This window comes from Diachasma alloeum, unplaced genomic scaffold (assembly GCF_001412515.2).
Source record: "Diachasma alloeum isolate Michigan unplaced genomic scaffold, Dall2.0 Dall_scaffold_00211, whole genome shotgun sequence".
Classification (NCBI taxonomy): Eukaryota; Metazoa; Arthropoda; class Insecta; order Hymenoptera; family Braconidae; genus Diachasma; species Diachasma alloeum.
In genome coordinates, this window is record NW_021680376.1 from 591,045 (window position 1) to 615,046 (window position 24,002).

The following is a 24,002-nucleotide window of genomic DNA, read 5'->3' on the forward strand; positions in this document are numbered from 1 at the left end:
AATGAGATCTACACTCTCACCAACAAAAATGATTAATGGTTCGGCTGGAGTTGATGGTTCCTCGTTATACACTTACCTCAACTGTAATACTGATGAAAAAGATTGAGATTAGGAGATTAATCTCAATCCCAAGAACACTGATGGCATTTCATTATAATTGCCATCATTTAAAATAATTATTACAATTTTCTTTGGAATAATTTATTTAGTTCTCATTATTCGTCTACTTCAGACTCATTAGTGAAAGTAACATCAAAGAGATGGTGACAGCCCTGCGCATCCTCAGTGCTGACGTCTGATGCAATTAAAACTTTTCTACTTCACCATCAGACGGTTGATTTGTCTTTGTTCTCTCAGCCAATAGCTCCCTCGCAATCACACCAGTTCTCATTTTTGTCTGAATTCCTTCTCATCTCGTTCGTTCTTGTATGCAACCACTGATCCTTCATCTTCTGTCTTAGGCGCGTACCTTATTCATTTGAAATTCGAAGCCTCAGTCCCGCGAAGATCCATCCAACCGAGGAAGAGGAGCTGTGATCGCTGTAATTACCAATTCCATCTGCGCCGTCCGTCCTCCTCTCCACTTTTAATTCTGCGTATTTTTTTCCGACTCTTTCCGCTTTTGCTATCCACTGCTTCTCCTTTCCGGTATCAGATTTCAGAGGACATCTCATTTAGAAGCGCTGGAAATTACCCTATCAACTGCTATCCACGAACGATTCCACGATGATGGCTCCCGTGGGGAAGACTTCCGTCATCGGCCTAGGATATAATTCCGGATATTATGAGTAATTAACGGATTGTTAGGACATTTATCGCAGATGAATAACGATGATGGACTCAATTTGCCATTCTAACATCAGGTTTTTAATCCTCATTTTTTTGATGGATTACACAATTAATTGCTCCGAAGGAAGTCCTTAACTGATCAAGTTCTCTGAATATCTAGAAGATTTCTAGGCACGTTATGAAGTTTGCTACCTGTTTGGGGCAGCATTCCAACTGGAGAAGTACCTTAAGCCTTTGATAGAGTTCCAGGGATGTTTAGGTCAGTGTTCTAAGTGCTCGGGAGTATTTGCAGCAAGCATAGAAGATTTCATAGAAGCATAGAAGACATCCTGAATGCTGCAGCACTTGATTGAGTTTCAGAAGAAATTGGGACAGCATCAGAAGATCTGGGACCAATTTTTTTTTGTGATATGTAGGGCGCCATCCTACGGAGTAAAGACTTTTGGAACTTTATACCTATGTCTCAAGTTCAGGACAGCAGGACTGTCCTCCCACCAGCACAACTCATTAATTGATCTATCTCCGTTCACGCAACGAAAGATTCAACCAGCATAAACCAGCAAAAGGAAATGCCATTAATGGCAAGAAGACCTTGCACATCCTACAAAGTTTCTGGGCCAACACCTGGAGGAGAGTCTCCATCTCATCCATTGTCCGAGTTGGCTGAGAGTGCGGGTCATCCGCCTGCGGCACAGATTTTACGCTTGATGCGTCAAAGTGAGATCCTCCTCTACCACTCACAATTCCCTCTTTCTTCACTCTAATTTGGCTGTCTCTTTTCTCCCTACGGCATGCATCTCATACTCTCTCAGCTGTTCTCCTCCACCTTTCTCCATCTACTTCTCCTCTTCACTCGTGGCCTGTGTGTTTATTCAGCAATCCAGTAGCCTTCTTCAGCCAGTTTTTTTCATTATCAACGTCTCCACGAGCTCGCGCACTTTTGAAGATTCTAGTCTACGTGTCACTTCAAAAACTAACCCGAGGGACTCCATGACTTTTTCATGAACTCATGTTTCTTCTCTCTGGTCTGTATATATTTTTTTCTCGCTAATCCTCCGGGTGTGTGGTTTCAGTCACTTTTTCATAGATTTTTAATCTCAAGAGTGTTATCAACTTTTCATTACGTGAAATTTCATATCTGGGGGACATTTTTCATTACCGTGATGAAGGTTTAAAGCTAATATGAAGGAAAAGGCTCTTGGTTTATGAAGAGAGTTTGATGAAATTGCAGGCATACCGGACGAAACAATATCCTTCAATTTGAGAGGCAACATTATTGAGGCAAATTCATACACATTGCACTCGATATCTCTGACAATGCAGCCTGATGAATCCACTATAATCCAAGGAACACACCCGCCAGATCGGCGCACAGCATTGGCTGACTCAATCAAAATTTACTGAATAAAAATTCATATTACTTCGTAATAATCTGGGAATTTCAATCCAAGTTTCTCGTGTGCATTGTCGAACAGGTACTCGATGTATCTGCGGGTGGTGGTTTGCCCCAGTGTTAGTAGACGTATCGAGGGTCCCTCGCGGCGCATCGTTAAGCCACCCATCAAAGTTGGCCTCCCGAGTGATCGGATCTCTCTCACCACAACGAGCGAGAGTACTCTATAGGTTGGCCCAGAGCCACTGTGAATATACCTACGACTACGTGTGAAGTGATGCCGTCTCTGTTTGTCATTCCCTCGCTCTCTCTCTCTCTTTTGTTTTAGCGTCATATCAGGATTTTGCAAACTCGACTCAATAATTCAGCGAATTGTAGAACTTGATATAGAACATGAGGGCAGGATTGGTTTGAATTATTGAAAATTTAACCTGATGAAAGGTTTAGACGTCTATATTTTTTGTGGATTTTTCCAGTGTAAAAAATTGATGAGATGAATTAATGCATGAATAACAAAAAAATTTGCACAATTTTCCAGGCGAGAATTAAACGCCAATAATTAATACCATAAGACCGCACAAGCATCACTCAACTTAATGGCTAATAACTCACAATTTACGTCGCCGTTTTCCACCTCAAGTTCTACAAAGGCCACACCGTAATGCATTAGCCGCCTCAAACGCACCACCAGGCGTTGAAATTCATTAAGGCCCAGGCGTTACACCCTCGTAGCATCTTCCAGGGATTAGTGGAAACGACCGTTTGTACTCAGCCACTGGTTAGTACCTCCCTCACCCGCAATACAAATGCCTGGAGAATATTCACAATCGTGCAATTCTCGTGGATAACAGCTGAGAATGTTTCAATTTGTTCCTTCAAACTCTCGACAATTTCAGGACTCATTTCAGCATCGGTAAATTGTCCTGTTTGTGTGGGTGCGTATGAATTTGTATGTTTGAGCTCATGGGAATGAAGCAGCTAACTGTTAATACCAGATCTCCCATTCATATAAATACATTCACTGTTGGTGAGTCTTTCGAGTGTTCACTGTGGTATTTCTATATTTGTACACACATTCGGAGCTACCGTCCATGTTGATGTAATCAAGCTTCTGGCGGGAATTCTAAATTAATTTAACGATGCGGGGCTGGTAACTATCGAAATATTTTGCGTCGAAATCCAAATTTTAGGAGAATTCTTCAATATTTTTTGCTAGGTGAACGACTTCGTCCTCCCAATGGATTTCATATTTTTGTTTTTGACAGCAGCAAATGTTGCGGGCTCTGGTTTACTAGGTAATCAGTGACAAAAGGTGACCTCCAAAACTGTTCTGACGGTGATCTGCTCCGACAGGTGATGTCCAGAAGAGAAAGATGTCATCGTATTGCTTGGCATGAAGCACTGAAGTGTGCTATAACGAGACGGCGTCGCCAGAAATAATGATCACGTAAAGAGAAAGAAACCCTTCCTCCCCATTAAAGAAATGATTTTTTAAAGAAGAGATTTGATGACTTTATCATTCTATGAGTCGTCTTGAGTGGCAACTGACTCGAACATTCTCCAAACTATTTTTCTCGAAAAAAAAACATGATAATCAACCGCAGAGTCCGTGACAGGCCCAACAACGAGAAGATAAGTCATCCTGACAAGAATACTCCTCCGCACTATCACCAGAAGGTGTCGCAATGCGAAGGACGAAGCGAAACATGGTATGAGTCATCGGGAAGGAAGAGCGAAGATAGCGAGGCCGTCCCGCTGTTGCGATGTGGAGTGACGAAATATATGTATATCGAATTTGTGCGGTTATCATCACCGCCTTCGCATCTTATCCTGAGTCGTTTGGTGTTCTCTCTCTTCTTGACTATCTACTCGAGAGGAAAGTATCTTTACCTGAGACTCCGACTACCTCGTTGAGCGTCGGAAATGCAGTTAAGCTGGAAAACATTTCACCTCATATTTTTTCGAAAATGGTTAGCATGTACGGAGAGAAGATGGAGAGCACTTTCTTAAGCTGTTGGGGGAAAATTTCCAAGTGATTGGGACAGGGCTTTAAACATTTTCGGGATAGAGCCTTCAAGTTTTTCGCCTGCTGTTCAGAAAGCGTCACTGATCATTGTGAGAAATTTCCCGTCATGATCTCGCTCCACAGAAATTCGAGTGAAATTCCCTGACAATAAGAAAACAGATTCACAACTCCCTCAAGGGCCACTATGCCCTCCCAAACGACTTTCCCCTGTAATTTACCCCGAAGAGAGATGAGGTAACAATTCGTTATCGCAACCATGAAAGAATTCAGAATATGAGGGGCTTGAGAAAAACATCCTTCCTTGTTTCGACCCAGCACCTGCCTTCGGGCAGTCTCTTCCCGGCTGTTTTTTCTTTGTTTTATGTTCTATTTCTCCCCGAGCCAGATAATGGAGGCTTCGCGACATCGAAAAGTGCTTTTATCGAGTCTTGAGTTTGTTACACTTCCCAGTCAATATTTTCTTATACCCTCTCTATCTATTTTCAGAAGAAAAGCACTTAATACTTTCAGTGGCGTACAAAATGAATACATTATGAATTACATCACTTTAGAGGAATTGAGATCAATAATGCGGTGAGTCAGTAGTGGGAAAATTTATGGAACGGAAGGTGTATTTTACTGACAGGATGTGAACGATCCAGAACATGCATCGGGAATTCTAGTTTCTTAGATGATCAGGAATGGTCCAGGATCATTTTCAGATAATTTCTTCGCCAATTTTTTTACCATTCACTTTCCAATAGCCCAGACCACCCGCTTGTGGTATTTCGGTGAAAAACCACGAATATTTTTTGACAGAATAAAAAAGAAAAGCATTCTTTTGACGTTGATTAACGAATTCGATACTTCTGATTTTTGTTTCAGAACCTGAAAAATCAGATCATGACGACGAATGTGTGGGTAGAACAGGTGAGTGAGTAATTAGTGAACAAAACTGCATCTGTTTTATTTTCAAGAAAATGTGTAAATAATTGCATTGGATCTCGCATGAAAAATGAAAATGAATATATAACTCCCAACGAGGGTGGGTCGATTTCCTATATCATGGCATGAATTTCCCATGTATGGATTGCTATAAAAATATCGTATATGTTTGAAATTCTGCTCCGTGTGAGTGTCGAATGTTGAGAAGAGGGAAGAGAATGTAGGGCGAACGGATATCAAGGGATGAGAGGAAAAAGGCACCCCGAGATCCCACTTGAATATGTTTATTTGCACTATTCTTCCGGAGTTCTGAGAACGGTCACGTCAAGAGGCACGTACCGAACGTTGAATTTCACAGTTGGAGATGAAACGAAAACAGGAGGAAAGTCAGCAGTAGAAATGAGTGATTATTTATTCAAGGATCGCATGAGGGCCACATTACCCTCCTATCGCTCAATATCACAATTTGTTTTCGTTTCAAATTTCATTTCGTAATGACCCATCAACTTCATTCATATACGACTCGCACATAACATGATTCCGAAATTCATTGCTTCCAATGCTCCAAATGTTCGATTTTTTAATTTTTATCTAGTTGTGTTGTCCTATTTTCTCTCGAGGTAATGAAATCATTAATTACTTGGTGCGCCCCGGGGCAACTCGCTCCAATAACAATTTTCGATTGCAGCGGTTTGGGATCGATGATGACGGCTAAACTCATTGATGGCCCACGTATAACGTTCGATATAATTATTCAAGATATATAAGGATAGGCGTTCCCATCAAATTTCAGTTAATTGAGTGATCAACTCGGTTTTTCAGATTAAGAAAAAATATTGTTTTGGTGACGTTTACGTTGACCATTCAATTACCACGAAATTTCGGATATGATTTCATATAATAGATCTACATATGGCCCTTGAATGACCCTCATATGACCCTCATGTGACCCCCATGTGGCCCTTATATGACATCCACGCGATCCTGACTCTTATAAGCCAAATAGTTTCTGGCCCTTATGACCTTGCTGACCCTTATAAAACCCTCATATGACCCTTAGAAGGCCCTCATCAGCCTCACGACTTTCCTATAACCCTGACATGACCCTCAAATGACCTTCATATGATCCGGACCCTCATGAGCAACATAAACTTTCTGGCCAATATGACCTTTCTGACCCTTACAAAACCATGATCTTCATATGACCCTCAGAAGGCCCTCATCAGGCCGACATGTGGCCTTCATATAACCCTCAAATGACCTCCAAATGATCCTGACCCTCATCAGCCACATGAAAATTCCGGCCCTCATGACCTTTCTGGCTCTCATAAAACCCTCATATGACCTTCGTGTAACCCTCACACTGATAATCTATCTCGTATATTCTCATCCCCTCACAAACCCCTTATCTTTCACGGGAATAACCCCATTGAATTATAAGATTCTCATTCATAATATTCTGCATAAAGAGTTTTCACAAAAAGCCCTCATAATCCTCTATTTTCACTCTTTCTCATGATAATAGAAATTACTTTGAGTTACCCTCCGTCCCGGGGTAAAAAAACTAGAGAACGGAAAAAAAAAGCTGAGGAAAAACATGGCACCAGGTGCACCGGATGAAGTGGGTAAAAAACTGAGGAAGTCTGTAGCCTACAAAAACATTATTGACGAAGGAGGTTAGATGGTGAAAATGAAGATGAGAGGAGTGAGTAAAGAGGGGTAAGAAATCTCGGTGGAAAAACCTCGGGGGAATACTTTAATTGTAAAACAGTCGTTGGTCTCTTGGGCATTGTCTACGTTGGATTAACTTTGGTATTCAGTATTCACCACAATCAGCGGTCTACTCGTCTTGGGAAGTATATATTTTCGGGAGGGGGTGGGGGGGGGGGGGGGGAAGGGGAGGGAAATTCAGCGTTTGGCAGGGAGTTGGCGGATGTCCAGAAAACTTTGCGTTTGTACGATTTTCTTTCAACTTCCGAGATTTAGGGAAGTTACGGATATTTTTTTTTCTGTGGTTCATTGAATTCGTGATTTTAAACAGTGAATGTCGAATATTTTCACTTGATGATATTTTATGGCTTTGTTTTTATTTTCATTTTTATTTCCATTTTTATTTTCATTTTTACTTTCAATCTATGAGTTCTGCATACGAATACATAAAATTTACTCATTTCCAATATCTATTCCGCCCCATGTGAATTGAATGTACACGAATTTCTAAACCAACATACATAAATTGTGGTAGTGAAGGGAGATTCCCCAGAGGCCAAGGGAAAAAAAAAACATTTTTCCCAACCTTTAATTTCTCCCGAGGATGAATAATTCGATAATGGTATAATGGCAACGTAAAAACTAGGGTGCGGTCAGGACAAAAGGGAAAATAGGGAGAGAGTAAAAATAAGGCCAATGGAGCGGAGAATTTTCTATCGCCTCGGAGAGAGCTGGGTTGAATAGGGGATAGAGAAAAGAGAGCTCCTTCCGCGTTAGGGGAGGGGGTGAAACTGCAGTTGGGGTCAAGATGAAAGTAACCAGAAGAAAAGTACTCGGATACATGGACTATTTTTTTCAGTATCCTCTCATTCATTTCCACGTTAATCTCAATTACTACTATTTCCGGAATTATGGACTGCGCTAATGTCCGTTGAAGGGGATATTTAGGGGGGATGAATGGGGTCGTGGGAGTGGATGCGTGTTTGTAAATAGTTGACGATGTATTGAGAGATATATTCTTCATGGATTTAATGTATTTTGCGCGCATATTTAGGCCAGGACGACTTCATATTACATATCTCGTTATATAATGAAATTCCAAATCTTCCCCTTAATTTTGTCTAGATTCCTCCGTCATTTTTCGCTCAATTTCTGCGCAGAAATGCAACATTAGTCCGGAGTAATACCTCGAGGGGTCCAGAATGATCGATCACTTTTGCTGAACTATCCTCTGTTGATTGTCCACGTGCCGTCGAATACTGAAATTCCACTGGTCGAAATGGTTATGGGAAAAATAGTCACTCATACTCTATTAACGAGTGCTTCATCTGTAGACATGTCACGAAGTGCTCATTAATCAATTAGTAGTCCTAATATAGAGTGAGAAGATAATGAACGTCACGAATGTATGGGATCTGCTGGGGGAGATGTATCCCAAGAAACAAGTAGTTAGGGTGCAGGTTACATCAGCCCATGTTGATAGCTCTCGTTCCATATTAATAATGGAGGCATGAGTTCTGACCGAATGGAACATATCATATAATTTTCAGAAGTCAATTTATAAAAAATGTATTTCAAAACACATGAATAATGTTATTAATTATGGAACATTGATCTGTTTATTGAGGAGTAAATATTTTACAAGAGAATATATCACATTTGTTTTTTGCACGAACCAATCTTCTCTCACATAAATGGGCAATGCCATTTGTTTATTAATTATTGAACTTGATTCATTTATTTAAGCAAACGCCCAGAAAAATGATTTATTCGAATCAAATAAATTTTTTATTTATCCCAAATAAACTGTTTTTTTTAATTAATAACATTTCTTTATTTGAAATGAATAAATTGTTTGTTGAATATAGTTTAATCTTTTTTTTTAAACCAGTAAACAAATTTATTTATTTGTAAGAAAATATTCTTGAAATAATGAAAATATTTAAAATGAAGATTTTTATTTGATTAATAAAAAGCTTTTTCTGGGTGAAGAAAAATATAATATAATTAACAACATTAATTTATTCATTTAACCAAAAGAATTGACGCTAAACATTAAGAAAATTAAGAGTTTCATCAAGTTTATGGGGAAAAAGTTCACGTGAACTTATTTGTTTGCCGGAGAGATAAAGAAAGCTCAATTGTTCCGAAGTCAATGTTTGCGCTGAAAGCTCCACCGGTGCGACTTGATTGGTCAATGAATGCCTCCGCGTGTCCCTCTGGTGGCACAAGAGACAACTGAGACCAGGAGAAGCCGCTTATTCTCATTTCGCTGGGTTGAATTTTGCCGAGACCTCCGGGCAACAATTTGTCTCGGTTAAAGGAGAAACAATCAAGGTTATTTGGTAAAAAAAAATTACTTCCCCGAGGGTTTTATTTTCCTACATAAGTGAAATTAATCTGGGGGAAGGTACGGCGATAGCTCTTGAAGATTATTACCGAGTTTTTTTTTACTTCAGGATACTGTAGTTTCTTATTAAATTTTCATGATCCTCTCTGTTGAAACGGAACAAAAGCGTTTGCTGGGATGGATCTCGGATTTCCAATTGTGTTTTTTTTGTGGGGGATTAAAAAAGGTGGAGATGTATTGGAAATACATTAAATATTTTTCAGTGAAACGAGATTATAATTTTTGCTTGATTGAAAAATTGAAAAATGTCACTTTACTGAAAACGAATTCGAGTCTTGAGCGGGTCTGAATGTAGAAAATTTTCATGACATTTCAATTGATGACAGTACTATGACATGAAAAAATAGAGGAACAAATCGAATTGTTAATTTTTTCCATTTCAATTTCACTAAAAGATTTTTCCACAATTTGTTCAAAAAAAAATTCAATGAAAAAATCTAAATGCAATAGAATCCTGTGCAAATATATCATGTCCCATGTGGTCAGGAGCCCTCCACAGACACGAATCAATCGAATGAAAAAATAAAACACTTGAATTTTTAGAAACATTGAAATTTATCATTTTGATTGAGTTGCAGTTATCCATACAACACGATAAACCCCGGCGCAAAAAATATCCAGTAAATATTTATTTCCCTCGTTACTGACGCGAAAATAGCAGCGTTGACATTGGTGAAAGTACACGAGTATAAACGTTTCACCAATGAATCTTCCTCGGTCTCCCCCTTCTTCTCCGCTCTCCACGCAAAAACGAATCGATGCGTGATGTCAATCCGCTCACAAATTTCATTCCACTTGCATGGTGTGAAAGCTTGTACGTAACACATGTATGCTCATTTTCCGAAAAATTGAATCCACACGTAAATTAAATTTCCAACCCCGTGAAATCCACTGGCATTCCAGTATTACCAATATCCCCCCAATCCCCAATTCTCCATTCGACAGTTCACAATCGATTCTGATTCACAATGCCCATGTCAGCCAGCGAATAATAATGAAACATGTAATTTATTCCTCTTTTCAAGCTGAAAAACAGAACACAGCGGAAAAAAAGAATTGAATTGCAAATTCTGTTTAATCGCGTGCGATCTGGCGCAAGGTTCAACCTTTGGACGGAATTTCATGAAAATCCTTGCAGTTTTGAAACAAAACAGGAGGGGAAAAAAAATGTACTATAATGGAGAAAGGCGGAAGTATGGAGAAAAAAATCCGTGCAATTGCGCGATTCTCGAGGACTTTTCATTCTCTGGATTTTCATGGTGGAGAGGCACCATTACTCAGTGAGTCTACCGCGCTGAAAGTGGAACTAAACCGAGAGGAATGCAGCGGGGAAATAGAGAAAATGGAGGAGTGTTTGTATTGGATGCGAGATGTGTGTGGTTTTGGAAAAAATTATTAGATGCGTTTCTTCTAGGGTGAGAGCTCCGTACACTGCGGGACATTTTTTGAAATTTCATAGATTTTATTGTGAATCTCATGAGAGTGACATTGAATCAGATTTAGGGGAAAAAAATTAAAAATTGAATTTTCAGTGGAACATGTATATTCAGAAACAAAATGACGTGAATTTTAAATTTTTCCCTGAATTTTCCTGATTTTTCTGAATTTTCACAGAATAATTGAACTGAGAGATCAAGTATTTCNAACACGATAAACCCCGGCGCAAAAAATATCCAGTAAATATTTATTTCCCTCGTTACTGACGCGAAAATAGCAGCGTTGACATTGGTGAAAGTACACGAGTATAAACGTTTCACCAATGAATCTTCCTCGGTCTCCCCCTTCTTCTCCGCTCTCCACGCAAAAACGAATCGATGCGTGATGTCAATCCGCTCACAAATTTCATTCCACTTGCATGGTGTGAAAGCTTGTACGTAACACATGTATGCTCATTTTCCGAAAAATTGAATCCACACGTAAATTAAATTTCCAACCCCGTGAAATCCACTGGCATTCCAGTATTACCAATATCCCCCCAATCCCCAATTCTCCATTCGACAGTTCACAATCGATTCTGATTCACAATGCCCATGTCAGCCAGCGAATAATAATGAAACATGTAATTTATTCCTCTTTTCAAGCTGAAAAACAGAACACAGCGGAAAAAAAGAATTGAATTGCAAATTCTGTTTAATCGCGTGCGATCTGGCGCAAGGTTCAACCTTTGGACGGAATTTCATGAAAATCCTTGCAGTTTTGAAACAAAACAGGAGGGGAAAAAAAATGTACTATAATGGAGAAAGGCGGAAGTATGGAGAAAAAAATCCGTGCAATTGCGCGATTCTCGAGGACTTTTCATTCTCTGGATTTTCATGGTGGAGAGGCACCATTACTCAGTGAGTCTACCGCGCTGAAAGTGGAACTAAACCGAGAGGAATGCAGCGGGGAAATAGAGAAAATGGAGGAGTGTTTGTATTGGATGCGAGATGTGTGTGGTTTTGGAAAAAATTATTAGATGCGTTTCTTCTAGGGTGAGAGCTCCGTACACTGCGGGACATTTTTTGAAATTTCATAGATTTTATTGTGAATCTCATGAGAGTGACATTGAATCAGATTTAGGGGAAAAAAATTAAAAATTGAATTTTCAGTGGAACATGTATATTCAGAAACAAAATGACGTGAATTTTAAATTTTTCCCTGAATTTTCCTGATTTTTCTGAATTTTCACAGAATAATTGAACTGAGAGATCAAGTATTTCATTGATTTCCAGATCCTTTGAACAGAAAATCAATGGAATATTTGATTTTTCAATGAAATAATTTCCTGAAATTTCAGTGTTTTCTGAAACTTCAAAATTTAAAACTTAAATTTTAAAATTAAAAACTAGTGTTTGAGAGGGAGACAGTTTTGTCCTTTTTTTAAGAGGTTTGTGTCTCAAAATTTGCATTCTGGACGATCAAATCGCTTACTCGAGGATTTTTTTGTTTCACCTTAGAATACCTCACTCGCTTTTCCAAACACATCATTCAAATTTTTTTAGAGAAAATCATTTTTGCACTGATAATCTTCATGACGTTAAAAAAGTGCTCGTGAAGCAGAATTTGGGAGGGAATTTTGCGACCAAAAATCTTGATGAAAAATATATTATCCATGACTGCGGACCTTATGACCCTGAAAAACAGAATCACTGGCTTTCCAAAGCTGACGGGTATTCAAGACCAGGCACCGCGTGCATTCACTAGGGCTCTTCGGTTTGTCAGCATGCATCGCTGCATCGGACGGGTTGTTGCAACCTTTCACAATAGGAAATCGGAGCAGTATTTTGTGCTCTCGAACGAATCTCTCCCATCACCCGTGCTGATTCCCCTCATTATGATTTTTAAATACAATTCAGATTTCATGCCTCTCAAAATAAGATTTCCAAAAGTTTTCATAATTTCAATTCAGTATTTAAGTCGATTTTGATTATTGGCCAGTTTTTACTGAATATCTCGGAATCTAAGGGAGATAGCAAAATTTTTGTGAAGACCTGTTTTGTAGCACTCAATTTTCTCTACAAAAGAGGTCATTACAAAAATTCCATCATCTCCTTTAGATTCAGAGATATTCTTCAAAAACTCAACTGAAAAATGAGTCAATTTGAACCGTTTTGCCACTTCGCTACTGAATTATTTATTTATAAAAAATTTAATTGGCAAATTCAATAATTGAAAATAGTCTGCACCAAACAGTAAAAGCTACTTGGCTATCCCCAAAAGTCCCATAAAAAAGCCGAAAAGTGTTTCGCAAAAGCGAAAATCATGTCAATGACTAAGTGAAATAAACGAACGCTCCAAAAGGTTCCGGGATTGAGGCTGGAATGTTGGTGGCAAGGCACGCGATTAGAGGCCACAAATGAACCACCAAAGGGAGAATAATAAAACCCAGTGGATCCCCCCTGATAGCCTAAGCCCTCCCCAGAAGGGATGTTGATTAATTGTTTCTCATTGCGATTTCTGCGCGCGTCAGCCCCAATTTCGTTCATCTCCATTGATCCTTTGTTTCAGGAGTGGGATGACTACAAGCTCAAGTGGAATCCAGAGGAGTACGGCGGGGTGGACACTATTCACGTGCCATCTGAACACATTTGGCTGCCCGATATTGTTCTTTACAACAAGTGAGTGCAATTTTATAATTTTACCCTCACATTCTCGTGAAAAAAACAATTAGCCAAAATGTCGCCAATTCAATTATCCGGGAGGAAAATTCTCATATCCTTTAATAAGTTCCTTAACCCGACCGCTCGCCTCGCCCTACTCCCCTCAAAATCCAATCCACTCGGGCAAATTTCACCTGAAATGTGCAACATTCCCCCAGTCTTTTTTCACCATCAAAGTATCTGCCCATTTCCTTATTCTCTCCCATTCACCGTCAAACTCCATCCTCCCGCCTCGTCTGGTTACAATCCACTACCCCTCTGGGTGGCCCTCATTACCCACCCACAGAATATACTCCCTGCACTCTCCGTACTTATACATTATGTAAAACTGAGAGGAGAAAAATACGATGGCTTGGAGCTACTCGAGGAGAGTAGGGCGGTGTGAGAATCCTCGGAACCTCCTTGATTCCGTTATTTCTCTCTTCATTCTTTTATTCACTCCTCACTACCCGCCCCGGTTTTTTCCTTACGTGCACGTGGAAAAGTGAATGCAGACGGAAAAAACGGACAATGGCGCTAAGAAGATGGAAGAGGGTAGAGAGAACACACGCAAAAACGTGGATAGAAACAGTCGCGGCGAGATCGCGCACCCCCAGAGATGGGGTGATATGGTGAAAATCGTTTCAACGATGAGAGCGCGGAAATCGTAATGACAGCGGCAGTTGAATACTTGCGGGTTGGGGGAGGGGGCTCGGCGCATCATTCGCCCCGACGTTTTCCACTGGCGAATGTGTTGCTCATTTTTCTTATTTTTTTCAGTTTTGAATTTTACACGGTACGCACGGAATTTTACTGCGGGAAGCCGGTAATGATATGGATGTCGAGCCCGCACGGTTTTATCATATTTCGAAATGTGTGGAATTTCCTTTATGATTTCCTGCTGGTGATGAGGAGGTGGAATTTTTTTATTTAGAGGGGGGGGGCATGAATAGCTCGCGGGTGAGGGCATGTGAGCGATTTATGAGCGCTGGTAATTGGGGTGAATTCTTAATTTATTGAAGATGTCAGGATGGAATGGGCCACTGACATGCGTGGGATTTTATTTTTATATTTTTCATTTTTTATTTCATCTTAGCTGGAATTAATTCCTAATGGAACATTTAAACTTGGTCAATTTTTTTCGCAGATCTTTAATAATAATTAACAATAACAAGTGGGAAATTGCTTGTATATTAATATAGTATAGTTATGGTGGGCCAACCGATTTTTTTTAATTCAAAAATTCCAAAACATCGAATATGAATGAAATTTTAATTCCATCGATTTATTCGCGATCAATTAAATAAAAATAAAAAATCCCATATAATAGGTTGATACAGCGCAAAAAATCCGGAACTGAAATTTGAACGACTACAATGTTTCCATTCAGAAGCAATAAATCAAACTCATAATGTCAAATAATTAATGCATGATCAAAATAATTGTCAACAAAGAGTTTTTCTTTTGCCGGCATAACGGAAAAATAATTGTTCTCCCATCTTAATGATGCAAACAGTTCTTACGCGTGCGCATATAGCATTCTGCAGTGTTATTGAGCATACTGCAAGAGCACTCGTAGGCCGCGCACACTTTTACTCTTCCCCCTCCGCCCCCACCCCCCGCGTGGTCCCATATATATTTCGCAATAGTATATTGCACAAAGCGATATGTGTGTCGGTTTCCACAGCGCTCCAGTGGCGTTGAAAAACGATAGCAACCCGACACTCCCCACCTTTCCTGTTTTTAGTGGTCCACACCCGTTTCATTTCCACCGAACTCCCCCATGCATGAGCCACCATCACTTATGTACCACTGGAATCAAATTCTATGCTCAATGGGGATTATAGAGTGTTTTTTTTTTAGTGTTCATGGATGATTGGGTTTCATTCGGATACAAAATATCCTCGCGGCATTATATTCAGGGAAATATTTGTAAATGTTCATTGTGTATTTATTATTTATTTCATTTGATTATTTATTTCATTCGATTAATATATAAATAGAACAAAATCCATTATTGGGAATACATTGAGAGGCCCCGAGAGTAAAAAAGATCCTGAAATGCGGGGAAAACTTTGCAAAAAATTTGTTCCATTTATAGAATTTGGATGGAGTGAATTGAGATTGATCTGATGAAGATAAATAATTTTAAGGCATGTTCGAAAACTCGAGGTGGAGGCGCGACCATTTTGAAGCTCCTTGCGACGGCGGGAAGAAGCCTCGCCAAGATGGTGGCGCGCACAGCTGTCCACCTCGTGTTTTTGATAATATCTTTGAACCATTTATCCTCTTCAATTCACCTTCAACTCGCGTCCTCCAGTTCCTCGAAAAGGAACAAATTTTTCGAGCCATCTTTCAGATTTTTGCATCCCACAATGAAATCCCAGCATTTAAATATTTTTTTTGTACTCCCGAGGCCCCGCAATAATTACAACTAATTATCAGCTGTTCGGGAAATATTTTTAATCGGCGGGATTCAATCTGTAATCCGTGATTGGATACTCAAATCTAATAGTTTCGAGCCATGAGAATGCGATGAAAGTGGTTGTATATGTATGGGATACTGACAGTGGATCGGTCCACGATCTGGTACGTGAGCTGCAGGTGTGGTAATCCGGTGATAATGGAGTAACGAGATTCCCTCGCACGTACCAACGTTCTCCGCATATTTTAACTTTACATTTTGCTAGTATGGGAGTAAGGTACCCTAGCCTTGGGGGAGAGAGCGAGAGGGTTCTCCGAAGTGAGAGGGGGAGAGGTCACTGGGCTTGACGTCCCTTTGGTATACGAGTGGCAACCACGTTGTTTCGAGGGAAATTGTTTGTCCTCTCTGCTGGAATACGATAAGCATTTTGAGAGCTGTGCGGATGTTCATGTACGTGAGGGCCGAATTTATAATCGTTTTCGATTTTCATTCTCATAATTACTGGGCATTGAAGATCATTATTGGTTATACAAACGGCAGAATTGTTAATTCGTGGCTATCATAATTGAACAGAAAACAATCCCTTACGTGTATTTGGGGTAGGATGGAATGGCTCAAATCGTCAATATTTTCTGACCAAATGATGCAACTTGCTTCATTTGGTTCATTTCCAAGCTTGAGAAAATATCTTGAAAATGAAAAAAAAAAATGCGGGATTTCACTCTGCCGTTCTCGAGATATTGAATGGTCCCTTCCACTCCACTTTTCCCTAGTTCATTCGTAATTAACCAACGTGTTTACATAGCTCCCCATCAAACTTCACCATGATGACTTCCCAATTGATTGACACCAATCGCATCAGTGATGATGTTGAATGAGATCCGGAGCAGAGAGGTTAGAAATTCGCAGAGGTTATGTGACCTAGAATATTCTGGCTGCACATCCCAGTTTCATGCACCACTCACACTCACCACTTCTCTCCTCCATCCCCATCCCTCCAATATGCACATCTTGTTTCTTGAAAACGTAGAGGTTTCTACCACTCACTCAACATCTTTTTTCTTCAATTCCTCCTTGTCCCCTCATCAACCCTGACTTTTTTGCTTCACCCCTCGGGTTGACTTTTCTTACACCCTCCAGCCTTTCGTTTCACACGTATTCCTCTTTTTGTCATGCCAGATCCCCTCAACTCTTACCCTTTTCCTTAATCTTTCACGTTCGGAGCACCCTCTGTTCTCTACTGCTCACCATCCTGTCTACGTGACCCCTCGTCTGTTTATTTTTTTCTCCTCCGTCTGATTGTTCTAGTCTCGTTCTGGCGTTTTTTTGCAACTGTATCCCGGTTCTTTCTTCTGGGAAACCTGCTGATTCAGCAATCGTCGACAAAGCTTTGGGTCTTTCATTCAACCATCATGTTCATTTCGTTTTGTGTCTTCTTGCTTCAATGTAATACTCTTAAAGATCATATGTCAGAGTAGAAGGGAGGCAATGAATAGGGAGATGTCGGATGAAGTTCCTTTTGGTCATTTCTTTCTAATAACATCGATCCCAGTCTTCAATCTCTCTAAATTATCAGCTGCTGCTGAACATCTGTATTCGTCATTGATGATGTTACCTGCTGCTTGAAGTTGCAAACCACATGGCTAACTTCCCCTAGAACTTGTGTTCATAGTTTCTAACCCAAAGCCACCAGCACTCCGAACAACAGAATGACGCAGCAAAGGCATCTCGAATAATCGTCTACAGTTATTCCTCGGAGGCCGTCAAAGACATCAACAAATCAAATAAAAAGAGGTCTTGCTTCAATGTAATATTCTTAAAGATCATATGTCAGGGTAGAAAGGAAAGTTCCTTTTGATCATTTCTTCCTAATAACATCGCTCCCAGTCTTCAACCTATTCAAATCATCAGCTGCTGCTGAACATCTGTGTTCGTCATCGATGACGTTAACTGCCGGCTGAAGTTGCAAACCACACGGTCACTTCCCTCATAACTTGCGTCCATAGTTCCTAACCAAAAGCCACAAGCACTCAGAATTGCGCAGAAAAGATATCTCGAATAATCGTCCTTAGCTCATCGCCAGCGGCCATCCAAGATATCATCAAATCAAATCAGAAAGTCCCTGAATTATAACCACAATTCACCGGGAATGATTACCAATTCCACCTATCACAATCTGCAATCTCGATCGCCATCAGACAATTCCATTCTCCCAAATGATTCAACGTACGAGTCATGCATCACCGAAAAGCAATGTTCTTGACTGAACCTATCTAACCCTCAAAATTCATCTCATCCTGTCCATAGACTCGGGTAATAGGCCATTGGTCAAAGGCATTGACTGGCCATTTCCCGAGTTGACATCATTCCTGGAAATAGATTCAGTGTAACAGAGTTGAATCTCATGAGAGAGACATCGCCGGGCGAATCGATCCGCGTCCTTTCCTTTCATGAGATGGTCCTTACTCCCCAGTCGACCACTCGCTATCCCCAAGACGCCATTGTTACAAATCCTTTATCTCCCTGGGTGTGCAACCCCGGGTCTGTCCCCTTGACTCTTACACCGGCATCCCCGTCTCTTTTTTCCTCCCTGTCTCTATCACTTTTGGCTGCTGTGCAACTGCTGAGAGGCTGGGGGCTGCCGTCGACCAACTTCTAGCACGCGGGCGTCGCCAGTAATAAAGCGATGGCGCGCCTTAAAGATGGATGGCCATAGTATGGGCCATCGTATATACACGTTTTCCAAACTCCTGGATGGCTCGTTTCATGCAACCATCTAGGTATACGACCGGGGGTATAACGGGATTCCTGACGACCCCCTCGGAATCCCGTTTGCTGTACGTGCATGGTGGAGAAAACCTCCTGTATCAGGGAATGACTTCAGAAAGCTTTCTCCAGTTCGACATTTATTTTTCTGGAGAGTTAAAAACATTGAATGTGCATTTGGTCTGGGTCACTTCGGAAGGGAATTCTGGTAGATCATGTCATTTAGGTGGAACTTCCGTTGCGATTGACCATGATCTTTTTAAGACCTCTATATGACCTGATTCATTGGATTCCTGCGAGTGTATCCGCCAAATTGTCACTAAATGTCTGTTTAGAAACATCTAAATCAGGTGGAAATATACCAGTTCTTTACGGTCGTAGTTCAGGGACGCCACCGACAGAGGCGCTGCTGCCTTTCCTCTCCCATAAGCGCGCATGCACACGTTCATTGTGATTTATATCATCAACATTTCCCATTTCCGACCAAGTATTCTAGTTTCTGTACTGTCTGAAGACACTGGGAGTCCCACTATCGCTGATGTAAAATCTTCCCCTTTGAATACACAGTTTAACGAGCTGGTTAGATGCCTCTGCGGAGGCTCAGCAGCAATTTTAACTTTGGTTTAAAAAAATATATATATATTTTCAACGCTGCAATTTTCCCCACAACAAAGCACTTAATTTTTACGTCTAGTTGAGAATAGTAATCGCTATAATTCTCGAGTTTATCAAACAAGCTCATGAATGCACGGTGGAAAAAAAATTCGAAACATAATGAGTAAAAAAAGGGGGGTGAAAAAAAAATTTACACGTCAAAAACATTTTTTTCGTTGTACTCTCGAGGCTTTTCATCTTCCGGCTAGAAAAATCTTGCAGTCTTATGAAAGGAAAACGACCGTGAAGGGAGAGAAATATTAAAAACATAGAACGAATAGAGGCACCGGGATGCATAAATGGTCTCTCTTTGCGTGGAAAAGTTTTTTTTTTCAGTTACAAAGAGAGTTTGAAATTTCGCAATTCATGGGGGGGAAAAAGGATGGCACGTACATTGGGCTCGCGGACACGAGTGGCTGTATGTCCATGTAGTTGTGATTTATACCGACTATGTTTGTCATCTCTACTTCCGCCTATTCATATCATCGGTTTGAATGGATATGTCCGGGAGATCGCGATACCGTGCGCTCCATGTCGATTCTGGTGTACATCTCAGTGAAAATTCATACTCTTCGTCCAGCCCTAAGTCAGGTTATCGTGCAGTTACTCCTCTCTAAGTCCATTCTATATTCCAACATGTATGTTAGGTTATTCTGTACGGTGTTTCCTAACGGCATCCACCGGTGGAATTACGAAAACATGCAGCCTCCCTCGATCCCATGTATGCGAAACTCGGGTTATGTGTCTGCGCGATGTTTATGTGCGTTACTATACTTGAAATAGGGGGAGGGGAGAACTCCGGAATTGCGGAGGCTCGCCGCATTCTGCACTGACGGTTTTCATACTCCCGGCAATGCCAACAGTTCAAAGATCAACGATGCTGATATTTTTTCACAACCGACGACCTCCAATAACATTTAATTTTTTTTCTTCAAGCAGTCTTCCGGAATTTCCAGAAATTATTTCTTTTTATTCAGCAATATTGAGTTTTTTTCGGTATTTAAAACTAGGGGGGTTTACCCCCTGCTCGCTTCGCTCGCCGACTGCGGGGAGGCCACGCCCCCCGCTCGCTTCGCTCGCTCCCCCCAGTCTCTGGTCGACGGCTTGGGCACTATTATCAATTTAACATTAGCATATATTTGTCAAATGTTTTCATATAAAAAAATAATGCTGTCCCAAAAATTGAAAAAACATTTATTTTTATTCTCAAAATGAGGAGAAAATCAAAAATTTTTGGACGTTACCAACTTTTTCATAAATAATTTATAAAATGTCAATTTGCGTCAAATTATGTATTCAACTAAAAAAATTGCGGTTTCTGAGTCTGAATAATTTCTACCATCGCATTTCAAAAAAAAATTATCAAACGTATAGGACTGTAAACATCAGATTAACTTTCTCCCGTAAAAAAAAACAGACTTAATTTCCTCACATTCATCACTTTATTCGTAAAATATTCCACGCCTTCCCGGTATTTTTATTCAGCTCAACCTGAACTTGGTTATTCTTTTTCCTGAGCAGTAAATGAAAGACAATAGTACACTCGAGGGCTCTTCCTCCTCCCTCCACCCAAGGACTGGCTGGGAGGGTTGCATCCCACGTTTTCTTGCCTCGTATCGTCCTGTCAACGGCACCGCGCCAACGTTTCCGCATGGCAATGCTGTTACATCGATTTCACTGGAACATATACCCAACACTTGATGTATACATTTGCTGTCTCGCTTTATCTCCGACATTTCCCACTACACTCGTGAGTTTAATAGTCTCGACACAGCGAAAATGTTTCAATTTTTAGTGTATGTGTGTTGGTTCTCCATTTCATCTTTATAGCCCGTCTTTTTTTCGTGTATATCGGTGAGTGCAGACTTCTCTGAGTCGACAGCCATTCCTCCATTATGATTTTTTTACACATATGAGGGTTGTCTGTATTTATGGCGATAGGGAGGAAACAGGGGGGAGTGTATCAAACTCGTTTGAATTCTGCATATGGAAAATTTTCCAGTTCTCGTACAATTTTCGGAGACAAAAATTCACGAGTATTTTCCTGATCACGATGAAATTTCGATTGCCATAAAATTGGGGGGTTTTAAAGGGAATGACCCTCTATTTTTTGCATCGCTCGGTTGTAGATAGGATAAAAAATATTGAGAGTACCAATTGACTTTTTACCACTATGTAATCATAAAGAACAGAATAAACTGAGTTGGAAAATTTTCGCTGGATTCTGTAGATCTTTTGTAAATTGAATGGAAGAATGGTGCTACCTATATTATGGAATGAGTTTGGAACATCACATTTGGAGAATAATTCAATGAATTCAGGACATTTTCTCAAGTTATGATGGCACCACCGTTTGAAAAAAAAAATTCCAAAATTCAAAAATATGGAAATGTCATAATCGGAATTTTTGAATCATTGTAAGTGGACATGACACAAAAAATCCAAACCGTAAATTTTGACAATGACAATGTTTCCATGCGGAAGCAAAAAATGTCTAGCAGTGATCATTCCCTGCGCAATCGACCTATTCTCCTCTCCCATCGTCTCCACCTGCTCCCGACCCGTCTTTCCCACTCACCCTCAAACACACTGACCCCCCCGTGAAATTTGACCCCCAAGTCCTGCCTCCCGATTCCCAGAAAACGGAGATACCACATCCACGTACTATATCGATCCCCCACACGACACAGCCGACCCCACCCCAGGGTCAGGAGAGCCGTGGCAGACTAAATCTCCCGGCTTTAAGGGAGCATGGAACCCGCCGCGTCTCCCACTAGGAACGACGCTGCTAAATTTTCCAACTTTCGGCCGATCCAACAGCCTTCGCCCCCCCCCCTCTGCCCGGCGTTATTCACCACGTGACCCACCCCCTCCAGTTCTCCGCCATCACGATGATATATCGCGCGCCTTATGCTCGTTCTCGCACGAGCGATAAAAATGGAGGAGAGCCTTATACTTTCTCTTCCCTTCCTATTTCCACATCCGGCAGAATTTTTTTTCCTGAAACGAGACACACCGCACCCACTGAGCCACCCTCGGAATTTTTATCTGTTGAGGGTAAAAAAAAGTGAATCTGTAGCTGCCGGTGTTGAAGCCGAAGTTTTTTCAATGCTGTTCATGAAGTCAATGTCGTTGCGCGGATTTTGGGGTGCATCGAGACGAATCACCTATTTGGGGATGAATATCATTTTACGAGGGAAGAACAACAATCTGCCTTCCGACGAATCAGTTTTCGTAGCATATTTATGTTGATGCTAATCTTCATATTTATCATCAGCGAAGTTCAGATCGTGGGAAATTAGACGAGCATTCTGTCTGGAGAGCAATGATTATGTCTTATTGGATAATTTGGAAGGATATTTCGTCTTTCTCAAATTTAAATGAAATGAAAACAACTATATTTTACATTTTGTATGTAACGAAGTAATAAGCAAGTACTTTATTTTGATGATTATGCTTTCAAGTTGAGGCTTTCACGCTTTGACATCCAAAAATAAGGCATTATTATTTTAGATGTGTCCCTGGACCCAAGGCCCCCCCTCCCAAGCCCTCCAAATCACCCCTCAAATTCCCAAATTTGTATTCACCAACATCTATTGATGCACCAACATCTCGACAAATAGATGATCAAGAGGTGGCCGACAATACGTTATGAGGTCATTGAAGATTGTCCGTACACTCCCGCAAATCGATTCCCCTGACCATCCATAATAGTTGCAATGCCCCAAGATCAAACCCAATTAGTTCATCAAAATAACTCTCTTCCTTTGTTAATTTCCAGTGCCGACGGCAATTACGAGGTGACGATAATGACCAAGGCGATTCTGCATCACTCTGGCAAAGTGAAATGGAAACCGCCGGCAATATACAAGTCCTTCTGCGAGATCAATGTCGAGTATTTTCCATTCGACGAGCAAACGTGCTTCATGAAGTTCGGCTCGTGGACGTACGACGGTTATACGGTACGTATAAATCGTTTAAACATTGTTTTGTCTGGTTAGCACCCCATGTTATGGTATCTCTTCAAAATTTAACGGAATCGTTTGATGGCCGATTGATGGTGTTTGATGGGCAAGTGGCATCTGCGGGCAATCAAGTTACATAAATAATTTCCACAAGTTCAATTTTACGTTCACGTCTTGTGGGATTCAACACCGGCTACTCCTCGTCGTGAATTGTGAAATGACCACTTGTAGAAATAAGTTAATTCGTATGAATAACTCAATAAGTTGGGGATGACACTGAGAGATAAAAAGTGATAAGTTAAGTACGAGCAAACACTACGAAACATCGAATAAAAAAAATTGACCAGTCAATAACTAAAAACGAGTATCATGAGGGGTCAGCTATGCCCAATTCCCAAATGTTTACTCGAGATGGAGAAGAACCGATGAACAAGTGATCCATCAATACTCCAACGTTTGAGATTGAAAAAGTTGAGCAAGCATCAACTGTTGACATAACCTCACATTGAAAATTTCATTCGCCGAGTGCATCACATAGGTTTTACCAAATAAACTGCCGGTAAAAATTGTTTTCTCAAGGATCATCAGTGGAGTACATCATCTCGGTATTTCCAAACGTCAGCTCTTTTCCATTGTTAACCCAAAACGAACAATCGCACTCACGATGAGAGATGTATCAATTCTTTCCTCTAGTTTTCTTTCAGCCTTTTTCTCCTCTCTTGTCCTTTTTGCTCATCTCGTCGTTCTGAGAATAGAATGAGAGGACGCGTGGCACGTGGGTGTGCGGCTGAAGCGAAAAAGAGAGAGAGAGAGAGAGAGAGA

General features: G+C 40.6%; 1 protein-coding gene across 1 annotated transcript in view; it reads left to right on the top strand.

Annotated features, from left to right (window-relative positions):
- Positions 1-24,002, top strand: part of LOC107036724 (acetylcholine receptor subunit alpha-like 1) — a 74,553-nt gene that overhangs the window by 43,882 nt on the left and 6,669 nt on the right. The window contains exons 3-5 of the mRNA XM_015254858.2: positions 5,073-5,117; positions 13,240-13,349; positions 22,997-23,177. Of these exons, the coding sequence (XP_015110344.2) occupies positions 5,073-5,117; positions 13,240-13,349; positions 22,997-23,177 (336 nt within the window). The remainder of the gene's footprint in view (positions 1-5,072; positions 5,118-13,239; positions 13,350-22,996; positions 23,178-24,002) is intronic.